General features: G+C 32.2%; 1 protein-coding gene across 1 annotated transcript; it reads right to left on the reverse strand.

Annotated features, from left to right (window-relative positions):
- Positions 1-394: 394 nt before the first annotated feature.
- Positions 395-18,824, reverse strand: LOC127723708 (uncharacterized). The gene is made up of 5 exons (XM_052230458.1): positions 18,345-18,824; positions 9,384-9,521; positions 8,459-8,609; positions 3,373-3,648; positions 395-1,184 (listed from the first exon to the last, which is right to left on the reverse strand). The coding sequence occupies exons 1-5, from the start codon at positions 18,701-18,703 to the stop codon at positions 1,008-1,010; spliced, it is 1,101 nt and encodes a 366-aa protein (XP_052086418.1). The 5' UTR covers positions 18,704-18,824; the 3' UTR covers positions 395-1,007.
- Positions 18,825-19,197: the final 373 nt, after the last annotated feature.

Below are 19,197 nucleotides of genomic sequence, written 5' to 3' on the forward strand. Positions count from 1 at the left end.
CGAAGCCAGACGACGACGACGATGACGCCAACGTCATACCAATATACGACCACAAAATTTTTTTTGCGGTCGTATAAAAACTAGAGGGAGATATTTTAATAGATAGAAACCAGTCACCAAAATTTCATGAAAACTGCTCAAAGCATTTTTGAGCTATCATCCGAAAACTGGAAAATCACCCATTTTTTATGAATAGAATCCCATAACCATGATAACTCAGAAACGTAAAATCTAAAATTTATAAAAATTAAATGGAGCTACCGTCATTAGATATAAACAATTCACCAAAGTTTCATGCAAATTGGTTAAAACGTTTTTGAGTTATTGTGTCCAACGGACAACTGTATACCATAATATATCTTGTAAACGAGTGTATAAAAATGAGACTAAGCCAGAGAGTACTTATATTTAATACAGCTATATAATGATGCTGATTAATACCTTAATTCATTATACACACAGTGGGTATATTTGTTCTTACATTTTCATGTGAAATGATAATTTGGTTTTGTTCTAACAGTAGAAAAATATGTCTTCTTTTTCAAATCAAAATCAAAAATAAATAAATAAATGTTTTACCCAAGAATAAAAACTATTCACATCATTCCCATCTCCTGACAATGATAGCCATTCAATCACAGCACTCCCATCTCCTGACAATGATAGCCATTCAATCACAGCATTTTTGAACATAATCAGATATTCTGATATGAAATCAAACACATTGAGACTTCAACTCTTTCATTAAAAAATGATCATTATTTTGCATAAAATCACAATTTTGGTCTTTTTCATCTGGTTTGCAATAAAGTAAAAATACCATTTCTTAAATTCAACTGAATTTGAAACAAAGATGATTGCTTGTATTGTGCTCAGCTTTGGGCGTAAACCATAGTTCTTCTCCAACAATTAAGAAGAAATGCATAGTCAGCAAAACAGTCAACTTGGCATTAGGTAATTTGTGTACAAAAACCTTAAATGCTTTTGTTCTCAATGGTAGAAGAATCTCAACTATCTACAGTATTTCTCATTCTAACTAATGCCTCAAGCAATAAATCCCGCTCTTCTTTCTTTAAAATATCCATTGGTTCTGAGTAGTATATATAACTTCTTTCCCTTTCAACACCTCCAGATTTTAATTCTCTGTGATGATCAAAACTGTAGTCCAAAAGAGTGAATGTAACCTACAAATAAATGACATACAGTAAATATGAACATTGTGTCTGCTGTTTTTTTGCTAGTCATTTTTGTGCTTTTTTTTGATCTGGTGAGTAAAGCCCTTTTTAACTGATTTTTATATTTTTTTGTTATGTTGGGCTGTAACACCACTGTTCTAGGTAAGGGGAAGGGTTGGAAAGTCCCCAAACATGTTTAATCCCACCACATTCTGTATGTGCCTGTCCCAAGTCTGGAGCCTGTAATTCAGTGGTTTGTCTTTTGTTGCTGTTTTCCATATTTGTTTTTAATTTTTTTACTGTTTTATACAAAAACCAGGCAATAAGTGTTCTCTTTTGGAATGTTTTACATTTGTCATTTTGGGGCCTTTTATAGCTTGCTACGTGGTATGGATTTTTCTCAGTGTAAAAGGCTGTATGGTGACCTCTAGTTGTAAACCTTCCATGTCATTTGGTCTTTGGTGGAGAGTCATCTCATTGGCAATCAAACCACATCTTCTTATCTTAATTTTATCATGATTAATGTGTTTGACCATGTTTTTCTTAATGACAAATAGTCAAAAAATGCAAAAGGGAAGGTTTTCATGTATGTAAAACTGGTTTAACCAAACCACAATGTGTACCTATACCGAAATAATGGAATAAGGATCACATGTGTTGATTGTCCCTGTTTGTCTTTCCTTGATAAACAATTTTCAAAGGAGTTTGGTGAAGGTGGTTATTATGGTTTGTTGTACTGTCCAATATTTTGGGAAATTCCTTTTTTGATTTTTATGGGGGGCAGGATGAAAAACTTGGCCTGCATTTTTTTAGTTGTTATCTCTGTCCTGCCTTTTTATTTTTCACTCTATTCGGTCCTGTCTTTTATTTTTATTAGTTTATCCTGACTTTTTTTACATAAATTGTCATCCTGCTTTTTTTTTGCCAAGTTGCTTATCCTGCCTTTTTTTTTTTACTCAAAACTCCTGTCTTGCCCTTTTTTTCAAATTTCATCCTAGCCCCCCCCCTAAAAATCAAATGGTAGCTCCCTTATGTAAATTATATATAAGATTTACGATTTACTGTTTGTGTAAAATATATACTGTATCAGCATGATTTAGATCTAAACATAGGTTGGCCTTTTTAAAGATTGCATAAAAAAAGAGAAATCAACATGCAATGTCTTTTATTTTTCAATTAGTGATTATCTTTATTATACTAGCTGGACTGTGCTGGTTTTTATTGTGTCTTTTACTCACACAACATATGTTTTTTTTTACATTGTTGTATATTTATTTTAGTTTTCAAGATACAAGGCAAGCCACAAATATTGGTAAAATAAGGAGTGTCTGATAATTTCAACATCTTGGATAAAATATTCTTGGCTTAAGTGGAACAGGTAATAAGATTGGCTTCTTAGGCAACTACTCCCAAAACTTGTGAACAATTGCAAACATGAGCATGAGTAATAGTACAATATAAAAAGATTTTCTATTTTTTGACACTTAAAATTTAGAAGTAAACAATAGACACATTAAAGGAGAAACTCATTTCTCTATATCAAACATTATCATGAAAAATTAGGAAAATCCTTAACTTCAGTTTTTCAAAACACAGATGAATTTTCTGTTTTTTTCGTAATTATTAGCCTCATAGCTCTAGAACAAAAAATCTGATAAAAGAACAGAGTTCCAATGTCCCCGGAATTGGACATTTTTTATCTATCCACATGATCCATGCTATCCAAGAACAATAACTAAAAAAAACTTTTTTTTTTGGTTCTTTAAAACTTTTTACATATATCTTAGAGAAATAAAGGCTTGAGAGCAAATTCAACACAATTTCCCATATAAAAGATATAATTAATATTTCCATGAGGCATAACTCTTTTAAAAATATTTGATCGGCACTGATTTTTCAAACTTGTCCAAGACAATGCTGATATAAAAATCTGGCAAGAATTGTACACGCGAGAGCGCTAACAAGACTGGACAGAAGGACGGACGAACAGATGCCCAGTATTTCTTATCTTCTCTAGCAATGTGTCGCACAGGGGCTTAAATAAAAGAGAGCTACAATTCTGCAAACAAAACAAGGAATAAGAACTTTTAAAAATTTGGAAAAGGAAACTTGAATATTTCGTTTTACAAAGACTGCTGACTGTCAGGCAGCTAAAGTAAGTACTATTTGACATGCATAAATATTCAGGAGTTTATACCTGTGTTCCTACAACAATAATTCCAGGTCGGTACTTTGACTTTTTTGTTTTACAGTCAAATTTATTTCTCCATTTGTTATGTTCAAGTGTATGCATCAGTAGATCCCCAGCATGCTGACAGAGTACTTTCTCTCTTATTCTTCCGTATATAACAGGTTCCTCGTCAGATTCGTCACTTGACATAGAGCATGAAGATATACTTCTTCTCGTTCTTGTTCTCTCTGGGTATTCAAATTTCACATCATGACCATTCAATTGTGCAGACATGTTTTCATCCTGAAAAAAAAAAATCTATCAAGTTCCACTAATCACTTCGACTCATCCAAGTTTTTGACACAACGGAGTTCTACACAACCACTTTCGATTGTATGTCATTTGTACTTTGAAGGATACTTGTCTCATTATAAATCATACCACATCTCTTTTTTCATAAAAAAAAAATCAGACTATAATCATTACATTTGTAGTACAAAATGTACATGAGCTTCTGGATGCAGGATTCTCTATTCTTTATCATGTTTATATTTTAATACCCCATCATTATTCTTTATTTTCTTTGGGTCTATTTTTCTATATTCCTTACTTATTTTGCACTTTACTCTACACCTTTTGTCTATATATTATTCTTTATTCTGTAAATCCCATCCAGACCCTCAAGTATTGCCTTGGGGATAATAATTGTATATAAACATGATACAGAGATGCTTTCCTTTTTCATATATAAGTCATTTTACTAGAAGGCACTGTATGTTTGAAACACATGTATGACTTTTCCATGGTGAGTAAATCTTCATATATATCATATCTCCCATTAATATTATAATAGGGAAATGAATGCTGCATTCCACTACTTTCTTTAGACTAATAGAAAAATCCTTTTTCAGATGCTTATATGCATTTTTCAGGGCCTAATCTAGGATTTTGAAGAGGGAGAAGTGACTTCTCCTTCCAAGAGAGAGAAGGGAGAAGTGGTCAATTTCTTGGAGAAGTGAGATTCCATTACCGTTTCGGTTGCATCGTGTTTTCGTGCTTATCACTAAGGAAATTGTTTTATATTCAATAAAAGATATACTTGCAGTTTTTTCATATGTTATTGTACACAATGTATATATAGAAAGTTCTTAATAAAAAGGTTTAGACAATATATAGTTGTTATTTATTTATTTATTGATACCATTGTGTTCTATAAAATAAAATTTGTTGATTGGGACATGAGGGAGTAGCCTAGTAATATTATCATGATTATGATGCATTAAATTCATGTGCATCTGCCTCAATTTATTTTTAAAATTCCAGAAAAAATATAACTCCCAGTTTTCCTGTTGAATTGCACATGACTGGGAATTTAATTAATATCACCACTTGTCATTATTTTGTAAAACATTATTGAATGTCCAGGACATTATGTTAGTTGTAAATTGAGATTATCGTTAAAGATTGTAAGTCTATAAATGAAAATATTTTTCAATCGCATATTAATTATCCGACAAAGAGCTAATTACTATCATTTTTTAAAAATATCATCCATATCAACGAAATGGTCGTGAGAAACAATCCACTGCTGATCATAACCTGGTCGAGTGTCGTACGTTTGCCATCACATTATCCATCAGCAGTCTTTCTACCTTTTATATTTCAATTTTTATTCAATCAATATAATAAATCTACCGTTAATTCCAACCTTTTACCTACCGAATAGTAAAATTGATCGATTCGTGTAAGTTGTAAAAATAAAACAAATCAGCTGAGTGATTACGCAACATCCTCAGATGAAAATTATCGTAATATGATAACTTAAACAGACGGTCAGTTTTCCGTTTGAACAGTTTTGAAAGTTATATCCGAGGATGTTCAAAGTCGCCGTTGTATTTATTTAATTTGATCGTTGACAGTATTAGTCCTGGGTCGTTTCGAAAATCTCGAGTTTCCTTGTCAGCCGCCATTTTTTTTACCTGTGAGACTTGTCAATCACAAGTTGTCTCCCTTTTACCGATTTTGATAGCGATTTGTCTTCGCTATGAAGTCAGTCGGCCGGCGAGATTTAGCGATTTTCAAAATTCTTTGGCGACTTAAATCGTCATTTCGCCGGCAAGATTATGGCCTGTTTTTTTATCAAATCACCTTGATTTCACATTTCCATGGCATAAATATTATATCAGGAATTATTTTTAGGTTTGGTCTTTCAATTTTGATTACCATGATTACATACCTGAAATAGGCTTGTGACTTTGAGATGAAGAACAGCAATAAAAGCACTGTTCTTTTGCTTTTTGTGTGTTTATTTGCTGTGCAGGTACTGACTTTGTGTCATGGATGGATATCCCTTATCAATTGACTTTCTATTAATCTAATGAGTCAAGCCATCTACAAATGATTTTTACTATTTGTTCTCATGTGGTCCTGCTAAATAGGTATTTTTAATCCTGCCACATTCTTTATTCGCCTGTCCAAAGTCAGGACTACGACTCGGGCGCCTGTAATTCAGTGATTGTCATTGGTTACTTCTCCTCTATTTGTTTTTCATTTCTGTTTTGGTTTTTTTTTTTTTAATTGTTTCACATTTTTTTCACGTCTTGGCCTTTTGTAGCTGACTATATATATGGTTACGTTTTTTTCCTACTTTTTAAAGGCCATATAGTGACCTAAAATTGCTTACATTCACATCACTTTATCTCTGTTGTATAGTTGCCTCATTGGCAATCATACCATATCTCCTTATTCTATATTGAATCTTCTACATTTTTATTGTTTCCTGCTATTTTTAACGTATACCAGTACCTCCACATCTCGTTTTATTAAGAGGTTCAAGCATGTTGAAATTCTATTTGAGGTTCTTTAGATTCATTCTTATTCGTTGGATACCAATTCACGTTGATTTCTTGATTAAAGGTGAACCACTAATTAAAATGTGCAATGAAGTACAAATTTTTTATTAACTTGTATTCAGACTAATTTAAAACCCAGATATCAAATAGCCACGAAAATACAATGTTCTTTGAGGGGCGTTAAGGGGGGTATCTGCACGGAAGAACGCAAAATAGAATTGTCATTTCACAATGAATGAACAATTAAAAATTTCTTGCACGTTGATCTTTTTACCGATTTCACGAAACACGGTGAATAACGAACCTTTTTCACGGCTGCACATGAAATAAAAATGGCAAAACACGTTGCACGAAAATAACCCTTTACCACCCTCTTCTTTGAATCCATGAAAATAAATGAATCCACAGTAGTAATTTTTTTTCAATATAATATAACTCTCTATCTGTAGGGCAAAAACTGTGCATGGATACATTCATACAGTTTAAGTCAAAATCCTGCCCTTCACTCTTAATTCATGACTTGTCATAGAAAGCAACTTATAACATGACTTTCATTGGTTGATTGTTTGATTGATAGGTGTTTAATGCCACTTTTAACATTATTGGCTATTTCGTGGCAGTCAGTTTTTATTGGTGGAGAAAGCTAGAGTGCCCAGTAGGAAAACTAACAATCACATGACTTTCGTCTGTCATAATCAACACAACAAATTACACTTGCAGAGAAAGAACTGCCCCAGGCTAGTAAAATTTTATTCAGAGTAGCAAATTTTTGCAAAACTTTCAGTCTTCACACTGAACCACAGGCCCAGCAGCCCAGGCTTGTAAAATTGCTCTAGGGCCTGTAAAAATCATGTCTACAGGCCAACAGAATCTAACTAAATTTTTCCAAAAATTTACTTCCGGGCCTGTAGATCTAAAAGTTTATCGTGAAGACTGAACTTTAATTAGACACATATTAAGGATGTATTCTTCTGACGTTTTTGTCTCGTTGAAATCTCATTCTGGAATTATTTCCAAAATATATGATACAAGTGGAAAATATGAATGAATTTAAAAAATGTTATAATCAAACTTAACTCTGTGAAAAAATTGTATATTTACAATAAGTAGTTTTTGAGAAATCAATTTTTCAAAGTTTATTACCAATCAAGTCAGTCTTTTTAGCCAAAATTTTGAGAAAATGGGTGAGGGGTACAAGAAATGATTTTACCAGAAACATGTACATCCCATATCACTTTTTTCTTTTCAAATTTCTTAGATATGTATTTTTTCAATCATTTATAACAAAGAAGTTGAAATAATATGCATTTTGTTCTTAAAACAGAGAAAAATCACAAATTTACAAAATTGACAGCATGGTAAATTTGACACAAAAAAGCATCGAAATATGATAAAACTTTCTTATTTTTACACCTACCTATAGTTTTTTTAGGTTAAATTTATTCAAATTGGTTCACTTCATCTTTATTGAAAGTATGAAAAAAAGTTTAATTGTGAAACTATTTCACGATAATAGCCCAAAAATAAGTAAGAATTGATGAAAAATGGGAAAATCATCAAAATTGGGTACTTTCAAAGGACCGTAGCAAAAAAAGAAGTGCACCACCATATGATTTTTTCTTCACCAATTATTTTTTTAGAGTCATATTAACCCAAAAATCAGGTTAAGAAAAAAAGTTTAATTCTAGAAATTTTTGGCTCCTCAGAGGTGTACATCCTTAAGGAAAATGTCTGAATTTTTGTCTTCGGACTAGAACTTGGAAATTTTTTTGGTGCAGACTGTCAATTTTTAACGGCTTTATCTTTTCATATAAAAACAAGATGATGTGGTATGATTGCCAATAAGACAACTATCCACCAGAGTCCAAATGACATGAGTGTTAGCAACTACAGGTCACCATTCAGCCTCCAACAATGAGCCAAATCCTAACTGCGTAGTCAGCTATAATAGGCCATGAAGTGACAAAATGTAAATTTTTGAAAGCCTTGCACAATTACTTCAGATCTTTGCACAATTAGTTTCTTTGTTGAATTAATAAGATGAAACATTGAACTATAATAAAAAATTATGACCTAACCAGAGAAAAATTGTTTAAGGCATGTTTTTACAATCCCAAAACATGAGAATTTTAGGGATTGTAAAAAAAATATTACTGATACAAGTAATAAGTATATTCTTATTTACTATATAAAAATAACTTGTACAAGTAGTACCCCTGACTGCTTGTATGTTTTTTATATGGAATTATAACAATGTTTACCTCTAAAATGTCCACAATAGATACTACAGATACTGCACTTAATGGAAAGACGATCGATTCCAATGAGTCTGCAGTAGTAAGTATAACATCTGGTTCTGACAATACTTCACTCTGGAGAATGTTTTGTTTTGACCTCCACTCGGTACCACTTCTGCAAATAACAAACAATAATGTTTTGACACAGCAATTTACTTTGGAATAGAATTGTATACCTATATTTATCCTGCAATCAACCTTTCTACTATACAAATACAGGTGTAAAGATAATACGAAGCTGTATGTGTATGCATGCATTGTTTAAGTATATGTATATAGACTTTTGGTATCAACCTCCAGTTGAGAGCAAAAGGTTTTAATCAAATTAGTGTTTACTTCACAGTTCAATTTGCGATCCTCAAAATGGTCTGCGTAAAAGTCAAGCTAATTTCATTTTTTTAAATGCAATGGTTGGGAAGTAAAAAAACTAATGTTTAAGGTCAAAATGGGCTATGTCACAGATTTAGTCAAAATTTTACTTTTTAAAATATTACTAAATGAGATCCTTGAAAGTTAGTGTAAAAAGCACATAGAATCAGCAAAAAAGGTTCTTTAATTTGTCTTAAAATCATCAAATCTCCAACTCTAAATCCATAGATTTTTCTTAAAATTGTTCTTGAAACTATCAACCAGAGACCTTTAGGGCGAGCATGACAAGGAAGTAAACCACTAGAGGGCGCTGTAAAAGCTTCAACAATGAGCAAAACATGTTGAAAGCATACAGTGACCTATAGTTACTTATAGCATTTACATCATTTGGTCTCTAATGGATATAATTGTCTCATTAGCAATCATGCTACACCTTCAATCATGACTTCTTATTTTTATGTGCATAGTCGGCTATAAAAAGGACACAACATGAGTATGATTATACTGTTAATAAACTTACACAGGAATTAAGCCACACATCTTTACAAAAGAGTTGAACAAATCTATAAACACTCCTTTTGATACTTTGTCTGGTTGAGATCGTAGCATCCCTGAATGTACCATCAGAACTGTATTTCTTAGAAAGTCTTCTGCAAGCCTGAAATTTTAAAACGTAAAATAACAATAAAACCAAACTCCAAGGAAAATTCAAAACGGAAAGTCTCTTATCAAATGGTAAAATCAAAAGCTCAAACATACATTTGTCAAACATATGGAAAACACCTGTCATATTCCTGACTTGGTAAGAGCATTTCATTATGTAGGAAATGGTGGATTGAAACCTGGTTTTATGGCTAGCTAAACCTCTCACTTGTATGACAGTTGCATACAAATCCAATATATTGACAACATTATTAATAGATCAAATATTACATAAACAAGTGTCAGATATGTAATTTGACAACGGCAATACTGATCTCCCTGATATAATATATGTTTAACCCTTTTCTGAGCTGCTGGTTCATCATTTCAATATTGTGTCTTGTATGGAAGTTCCATGTGTACAGTTATCTACCTTTGGCATAATTAAGTCATCTATATTGCTATACAAGGAACTTCCATACAAGTCACAAAAATCATATTTCTGAAGTTGATATACCCCTATATATCATGTATATATAATTTATTTCAGTAAATGTGATATATTTCTCAAAATTGATAATTATAGTATTCATTAATATTGCAGTACTATAAGACCATATCAACATGATCAAATAGTACTTTCAGGAAATATCAAGCTGCTTTCATTTTTTATTGAGTTTTCAGATGTTTTCTGGTATGAATGGTACTGGTGTGTGTGTACTGTGTATACATGTATGTAAGTTTCAAATTGAGTTTGAGTTATTTCCCTTGGCCACCATTTTGGAGAATAAATTTTCTTATTTGACTTACCAACTTGAAATATTTTATACACACAAGATTCCAATTTTGCTTTTATGAACATGATGAATGAAGTTCCCAATAATTTATTAAAAAATTCAATACTGTGATAGAACTTTTATTCGTGGGTATCAATTTTCGTGAATTGAACAAAAGTTACATGTTCGTGGGTTCTTAAATTCGTGGATTTTAGTTTTCTGAAAACAAATTCAGGTGAAGAATTTGAACCCATCAGAAACAAAGATTCTCGAAAATAATTTTATGTTGTTCATTTTCTCTTACATATTCATTTTTCATTTCTGACAACATTCATCAAATTTTAATAAAATAATTGCTTTCAGCATGTTCAGAAATAAGCTGATTCATCTCTGAATACAAATTGTCTCGATTGAAAGAAATTGCAAAGTTAATATTTTAACTGGTCCCCCAGTGTAATCAGAAGTGGTTACACTAATTAACCCGAGATCTAATGATCAACAGATTACCCATCATCAAAGGTGTTAATTGGACCATAAACATGTCATTTAAAGAACAGGGTTGCATAAAAAATTTGTAAGGGTTCCATGGAACCCAGTGTCTCGCCTATTTTTGCTTTTAATCGCAGGCTCAACAAAAATGAGGAAGAAAAAAATTAAAATATTCCTCTCGATACTACATGTATATTTTGATTGTAAGAAGCTTCTGTCCAAGTTTAGTAAAAATCCAGGATAGTTTATGAATCTAATAAATGTTTTAAAAACTTTAACTGCAGACTGTATGTAATGTTAACTGGAAGAAAAACTAAGTCCATTTATAAGTAAAATATGGAAAAACAGGAACAAAATTTACTTCTAGATATTAGCTTTTGATCATAAACAAGCTTCTGTACAAGTTTGGTGCAAATCCAGGATAGTTTAAGAAAGTTATTAAAATTTTTAAAACTTTAACCACAGAGTGAATGGAATGTTTCCTGGCAGAAAAACTAAGTCCATTTATAAGTAAAATACGGAAAAAATGGATTTTTTTTTTTACAAAATTTACTTCTGGATACTATCTTATGATCATAAACAAGCTTCTGTCCTAGTTTGGTAGAAATCCAGGATAGTTTAAGAAAGTTATTAAAATTCTAAAAACTTTAACCACAGAGTGAATGTAATGTTTCCTGGCAGAAAAACTAAGTCCATTTAGAGGTAAATTACGGAAAAAATGGATTTTTTTTTTTAAATTTACTTCTGGATACTATCTTATGATCATAAACAAGCTTCTGTCCTAGTTTGGTAGAAATCCAGGATAGTTTAAGAAAGTTATTAAAATTTCAAAAACTTTATCCACAGAGTGAATATTTGTGGACGCCAACGACGACGACGGAATGTAGGATCGCTATGTCTCACTTTTTCAACAAAAGTTGAAGGCTCAACAAAAATGCAACAAATGTACTTTGAACTAATACCTATGAAAACAAGAGTGCACACGCTGAAATGTCTCGCCTTCTTTACTAACCATTGATATTATGATGATAGTCCTAAATGAAAGCTTTACTACAACTGTTACATAAACTTAACATCATCCAAGAAAATGAAGTCAAGGTCATATAAACCAAACGAGAAATACATGTACACCTTACAATCATTTAATACACTAAATATAGTTGACCTATTGCTTATAGTTTCTAAGAAACAGACTTAACCAAGAAAACTAAACATTGACCAATGAATCATGAAAATGAAGTCAAGGTCAGATGAACCATGACAAGCAGACATGAACAGCTTACAATCCTTCCATACAACAAATATAGTAGACCTATTCCTTATAGTTTAAGAAAAACAGACCGAAACACATAAACTTAACACTGAGCAATGAACAGTGAAAATGAGGTCAAGGTCAAATAAAACCTGCGAGACTGACATGTACATCATAAAATATTTCCATACACAAAATACAGTTGACTTATTGCATATAGTATTAGAAAAAAAGACCAAAACTAAAAACTTAACTTTTACCACTGAACCATGAAAATGAGGTCAAAGTCAGATGACACCTGCCAGTTGGACATGTACACCTTACAATCATTCCATACACCAAATATAGTAGACCTATTGCATAAAGTATAAGAAAAACAGACCAAAACACAAAAACTTAACTATAACCACTGAACCCTCAGTCAGGAGTACTACTTGTACAAGTAATCTTTATTTACTTGAAGAAGTAAATAAAATATACTTATACAAGTTAATTAAAATGTTTGAATAATCTCCCCTTAATTTTCTAAAAAATTTACTTGTATATAAGTAAATTTTTTACAGTCCAACAAAAATTCTCAAGTTTTGAGATGTAAAATCATGCCTTTAACAATTTTTCTCAGGTTAGCTCATAATTTTTTATAAGAGTTCAATGTTTCATCTCATTAATTCAACAAAGAAACTGATTGAGCAAAGATCTTAAGTATTTGTGCAAGGCCTTCAAAAATTGCTCCTTGGGGGCTTGTTAATGAGCAGTGTTCATGGTGTTCTAAAGATAACAGACAAATGAGATTTTCATTGTGCATGAAATTACACTTAAATGAATAGTAAAGACATCTGCAAAGAACAAACAATTCAAAATTCTGTTAGAGCAAAGAAGTTCTAAGATTCAAGAAAAGAAGATATGATGACTTTTTTACTTGTATAAGTAAAAAAATCTGAATGTCTAAGGGACATAACTAGGCCAAAAAATAATTTACTTATACAAGTAAATAAAATACACTTGTATAAGTATCCTACAAATTTACTTATATAAGTATATTATAATTACTTCTTCAAGTAAATAAAAATTACTTGTACAAGTAGTACCCCTGACTGACCATGAAAATGAGGTCAAGGTCAGATGACACCTGCCAGTTGGACATGTACACCTTACAATCCTTCTATACACCAAATATACTGACCTATTGCTTATAGTATCTGCATGAGATATGGACTTGACCACCAAAACTTAACCTTGTTCACTGATCCATGAAATGAGGTCGAGGTCAAGTGAAAACTGTCTGACGGGCATGAAGACCTTGCAAGGTACGCACATACCAAATATAGGTATCCTCTTACTCATAATAAGAGAGAAATTAACATTACAAAAAATCTCAACTTTTTTTTCAAGTAGTCACTGAACCATGAAAATGAGGTCAAGGACAATGGACATATGACAGACGGAAACTTCGTAACATAAGGCATCTATATACAAAGTATGAAGCATCCAGGTCTTCCACCTTCTAATATATAAAGCTTTTAAGAAGTTACCTAACGTCGCCGCCGCCAGATCACTATCCCTATGTCGAGCTTTCTGCAACAAAAGTCGCAGGCTCGACAAAAAAGCAAGTCCAATATAAAATCTTTTTTTTTTCATGAGAGAACTATGTGGAGATAAAATAAACACTTCATCATTCTATATCATCAACGGAAGTCTGACTTTCATCTTTCAAAATTAATTTTTCATGATAATTGAAAAGTTAAATGCCATAGGACTTTTTTTGAAAGATTAAAATACTGTCTGAAGTTGTACATGCTACACTGGTGCTAAGCCACTGCATATAGTTCATAGTGTGATTGCTGATATTCAATGTTTTGTCTAGATTATAATTATATGCCCGTATTTTTTTTTTTTAATATCTTAGGACAGTCAAGGGTCTAACATTAATAAGTTATTAGAGAAAAATAACATACATTTGTTATTGAGGGCTAAAAAATCAAAAATCTGTGATAACATATGTATGTTACATGTTTCAAAGGGCATTATACATCCTTTATTTTGTTAAATTGTGTACTAGTTCTATTGATATTATAATTGTCTTTATGTTTATTAAACTTTAGAAAGATATAACCATGATAACAGCCCGTAGTTTGCCAATCATGCATAACACACCCATGTTATTACAGAAAAAATATGCCTGTAATAACTAAAGGGTGTTATTACAGCTTCTCTACATCTCTTTAAAGCCTTTTCTCCTACATATATCACAATGTATTTTAATTTATAGTAATAAATAATGATAAGAGCATGTAATGAGGTTCTGTGCAAGATTCCTAGTCATTCCCAAGTGTCTCATGTAATAAGTTAAACGCCTGTAATAACTAAGCCTTGTTATTAAAGCTAAGTTATCACTTAAAAGCCTTGTCTCATTGATTTACCATGGTTGATCAAAAATGTATTAATTGAATTGGAAAATTAGTTTTCAAGGTTATGTATTAAGTTACTGGGCAAGTTTCAAGAACTCCCAAGTGCCCACTGAAAATAATTTTTTTTATGGTACATTTAACTGATAACAAACATATGTTACTACAGATTAAGAGAAAGTATCCGTAATAACACATGTATGTTATTTTTCCCTAATAACTTATTCAAGTTACACCCTTGACTGTAGGATGACCCACAAAAGTTATTAAAACTTATTTCCAGTGGGGTCCTTTTATAACGAGACTTCCAGTTTACACCAAGGGTTGACACACAGAAAATACAAGCACAAATCATTTAGAATTTATCACAGATATATGGTCAAAGCCCCAGTATAATTAATAAAACTTAAATTCACTATTAAAGATGGATCTAAATTTATCCATCAAAAACTTTTTCACTTGTACTTTAAAATTATATTTTTTAGGGCAACTTTTAATCATGTCTGGTAACGAATTCCAGTCTTTTATTCCATTATAAAAGAAAGTAGTGGATTCACACCCTTTAATTCCTGGTATATAAAAGTTTTTACTACTAGCATGACTAGATCTTGTATTGAAAGATGTTTCATTTTTAACAAAATTAGTATGTAAATAATTTGGGCATATATGGTTAAAAATGTTGAAAACATGATTGAGTCTTAGTTGTTTGACTCTATTACCAATATCTAAAAAGCCCAATTTCTTAAATTCAATATATGTCACACTCTTTCTGGGATGTAATTGCAGAATAAATCTCACAATCTTATTTTGTGCCACTTGAAGTTTATTCTTCATTTGTTTTGATATACCTTCATACCAGCATGCACATGCATAGTCAAAATGACATTGAATCAGTGATGAAGAGCACAATTTTTCCTAGATTGAAAATTTAGACACTCTTTGTTTCTATATAGAAATTTAAGCCTTTGATTGACTTTTTTCACTATAGAGTTGACAATAAAATCACCAGTTAAAAACTGATCAATTATTATTCCCAAATATTTTACAAAAGTTTTGGATTCAATATTAATACCATTACAGGAGATAGCAAAATCACCCGGTATTAAAGACCAAAGTTTTTGACCAGGACCAAAAATTATTCTCTCCGTCTTTCCCAAATGTAGGGACAATTTATTGTCAGTTAACCAATCATGGCATGATTCCAGCATTCTGGATAATTTATGCGAGATGACCCCAGGGTCCATATGGGAAAATAAAATTGCAGTATCATCTGCATATATCAAAACTTTACAGTCTGAGTCGATGCTACATGTAGCAGTGTTCCAGCTAGGATTTCAAAAGCCTTGAAAAGGGCAGGGTCCCAATCCTGAAAAAGGGCATTTAACGCGTGATATGATACCGGTAATATGAAAAGGGCATGTTTTAATAAAGATTATAATCAAACATTGTTTGTTCATTGAATCACTGGTTATAAATATACAAGAACAACATCATTAGCCCAGAGAAAAACTATCTTTCTACTTTTTATCTGAAAACTTATCAAGCAGCTTGTGACACAAGTTTTAAATCATTGCTTGGCACAGTTTAGCTTTATATGCAGTATTTTTTGAAAAATGTCCTGCTTCATTCTGTTTCTATGGTCTGACACACTTTACAAGTTTCACCTTTCTACCTTTTCTGTGCTTAATGGCAATTAAATAAACAGCACAAAACAGCTGTAAATGCACAATGTTAGGATATAGTGAACAGTGAAAATTTGGATTGAAAATAAAAAGTACAGAAAAAGATGACAAAGGCACCCTACCAACCCTGTTACTAAGACCCTCTTTAACTTTTCCCATAACTCAAAACACCTAAACATATAAATTCTAAAGCCAGAAGTATGAAGACATATTTTATACTATCTTAGTAGGTTACTCAATGCTAGGAAAAAATAAGATTGAGTTATCTTTCTTCATTTCTTCAAGTTCAAAGACAAATGCAGACTGACCGATTCTATTTGAATGAATTAATGTTGATGATCATTAAATGACCCATCCGATAAACGGATAACCTACAACAACAGATTATGACACCTGTTGTAACCATTGATTAGCTTGGGGTCGTAAACAAAGTCATATACTTGTCGCCAGGTAAATTTTCGTAATTGGCTGATCATATCAATACGAACAAAATAATATACATGATATACCAATCGATCTTCAAAAAAGGCAGGGCGCCCTGCTCACTCTAAAAAGGGCACAGGGCGGCACTCGGGAAAGGGCGGGCGGACCGCCCTGTGAAAACGACCTAGCTGGAACACTGTGTAGTTTGAAGATCATTGACATATATCAAAAACAAAAGTGGACCCAGTAAGCTACATGTGCCTTGAGGGACACCACATGTAATATTACACACTTCTGAAATCACCCCATTTACACTTACAACCTGCTTTCTGTTTGTCAAATATGACTCAAACCAAGGTATAGATCTAACCCCAATTACTTCTAATTTGTCACATAATATCTTGTGATCTACTGTGTCAAATGCCTTCTGTAGGTCTAATAGGACCATGCCTGTAAAAAGACCTTTGGCTGTTTGAGCTTTAATGTGATCTATCAAGTGAATGAGACAAGAATCAGTTGAATATGAACTTCTAAATCCTTACTGAAACTCAAATGATAAATTATTTGAAATCAAAAATTTTTCAAGTTGCTTATAGGCAGCTTTTTCTAGAATTTTAGAAACAATACTTAAAATGCTAACAGGCCTGTAATTTTCAGGCTTACATGTATGTCTATCATTTTTCTTAAGTAGGGGCTTGACCTTTACCATTTTCAGATCGTCAGGTACCGTACCTTCAGAGAAAGAAAGTAATGGGTATTTTCAGAATTGGGGCTGTATCCTTAAGAAACCTTGCTGGAATACCATCTAGGCCCATGCTCTTACTTATATTTAAACTGCATAGTTCTTTGTACACAAATTCCTCTGTTACATGCTTTAGGTTAAAAAAATATCTGATTTCCTTCTCTGAACATAAAAGGATCGAAAAATATTTGTAGTGGCACTATGTATGTAGTCAAACCTACAGGGGGTCTTTTCATGTCTTGATTTGGACAACAGTTGTTATATTTCGATGGACACTTAAATTCGTGGATAAAACCACGAAAATTGGTACCACACGAATAAAAGTACTTTCACAGTAACATGTCATGCATGATGTATGTCAACTCACTTGAAAGACATGACTGTAATAGTGTGTTCTGGTTTGGCATTAATGTAATTTGTGTAAAGATGAAGAAAAATTGTTGAAAGTAATCACTGTTCGTGATATATTTTCTTTATGCTTTCAGTACTTAATATAGCTAAGCACATCAGGCTTGATCAAAGCATGACCATTCAATTTTCAGGAACAATCTTAAACTGTACAAGAATTTGTCAATGTTTGTCTGGTTTATGATCGAATGGACATTTAACATGTTTAAAAATAAGCAACCTGCAATAATTCTTGCTCAAATTGTGTAAATCTATACCTATCTATAGGTTTGATTATACTCTGGCCAGATGCCGGAGATTGCCAGATGCGAGATCGTGGACTGAACTGTCGTGTCTGAATTTGGCAGAAAAGGATAAAGCCCAAATTTAGCTTATGTCCTTTGATACCAGCAAGTAAGGAGACGTACAAAAGAACAGCAGATGTAATTGGAGAATATGTAAAAATTTCAGGGTGATTTAAAGATTCATTTATCCCTGAAAACCCCTGATCCTGCACCTAACAAATTAACCAATAAGTACCGTGTGAAAATACTAACGGAGAAATTAAGTACCAGGATGAAAAAATCCAGTACAAAGAGAACAGTTGTGTCATAATATTGACCTTAGGATCAGGATCAGGATACTTATGACTTTGAAAGGCCGTTTTGATAGATTTGACTTACACAACATCCTCCTGTTTGATTATGTTCAAATTTTCTTGGGTTTCACTCAAACAGTCATCACCAAAAGTTATGTCATCCATAGAGTAATTAAAAGTTATATTTCTCTGAAGACTTTGGACGACTTGCTTTTGTTCAAAAGATAACTGTTCAAACATCCCTGTTTGACTGGTAATCATGTCTAGTAGGGTTATGACAGGTGTAGATTCATTGTAGTAGAAAAGACCAACTGTTCGTAGGTCCAAAATGGTCCATTTGCACGTTCTGTTTTGTGGCAGCCCAGACTGAAACTGCCCATTATCACTCGAGTTACTATCACAATAACATTGATTCAAGTTCTCTTGATCACTCTCTTCTGTCATGTCTGCTAATAATTTACTGCACCTAGTTGTAATAAGTTGAACAATCTTCAACTAACAACTTACATATATTTGTTGTCATTTTCTGTCCAAATCGAAAATACGGCGCGTTTTGAAGGGGAGATAATCAGTTAAGGTTTCACTAATGCTTGGATTTGGTTCTGGAAGGACCTTGACAAAAAAAAATGTTTAAACGGGATTTTTTTTTAATTCAATTAATTCAAAAAGGCAGTGTCTGCGCGACTCCGCATGCGGTTTTATTATTAAATATCATCGGATCGGGATAAACGTTATATAAAAGCGGAAATCATTGCAATTAGTGAATAAATTGATTACTCACAGAGTTAAGAAACGTCCCTTGTTAGTTTTGAAATATTTTTCCTTTAAATAAGTATTAACTATAATTATATTTAATGGAATCTATGATAGAAAAAAATAAATGATAATCAAATTAACAATGATTAAAAAGCATTACAAACAAGTGAAAAAACAAAACA

The sequence above is a fragment of the Mytilus californianus genome, unplaced genomic scaffold (genome assembly GCF_021869535.1).
Source record: "Mytilus californianus isolate M0D057914Y unplaced genomic scaffold, xbMytCali1.0.p SCAF_13, whole genome shotgun sequence".
In the NCBI taxonomy this organism is placed as follows: Eukaryota; Metazoa; Mollusca; class Bivalvia; order Mytilida; family Mytilidae; genus Mytilus; species Mytilus californianus.

Excerpts from the sequence above, each read along its gene's own strand:
- LOC127723708 (XM_052230458.1), bottom strand. The coding sequence starts at position 18,703 with ATGACAGAAGAGAGTGATCAAGAGAACTTGAATCAATGTTATTGTGAT. Across the intron at positions 8,610-9,383 it reads ATGTGTGGCTTAATTCCTGT|AAGTGGTACCGAGTGGAGGT; the intron begins GTAAGTTTATTA and ends TGTTATTTGCAG. Across the intron at positions 1,185-3,372 it reads TTATTGTTGTAGGAACACAG|GTTACATTCACTCTTTTGGA; the intron begins GTATAAACTCCT and ends ATTTATTTGTAG.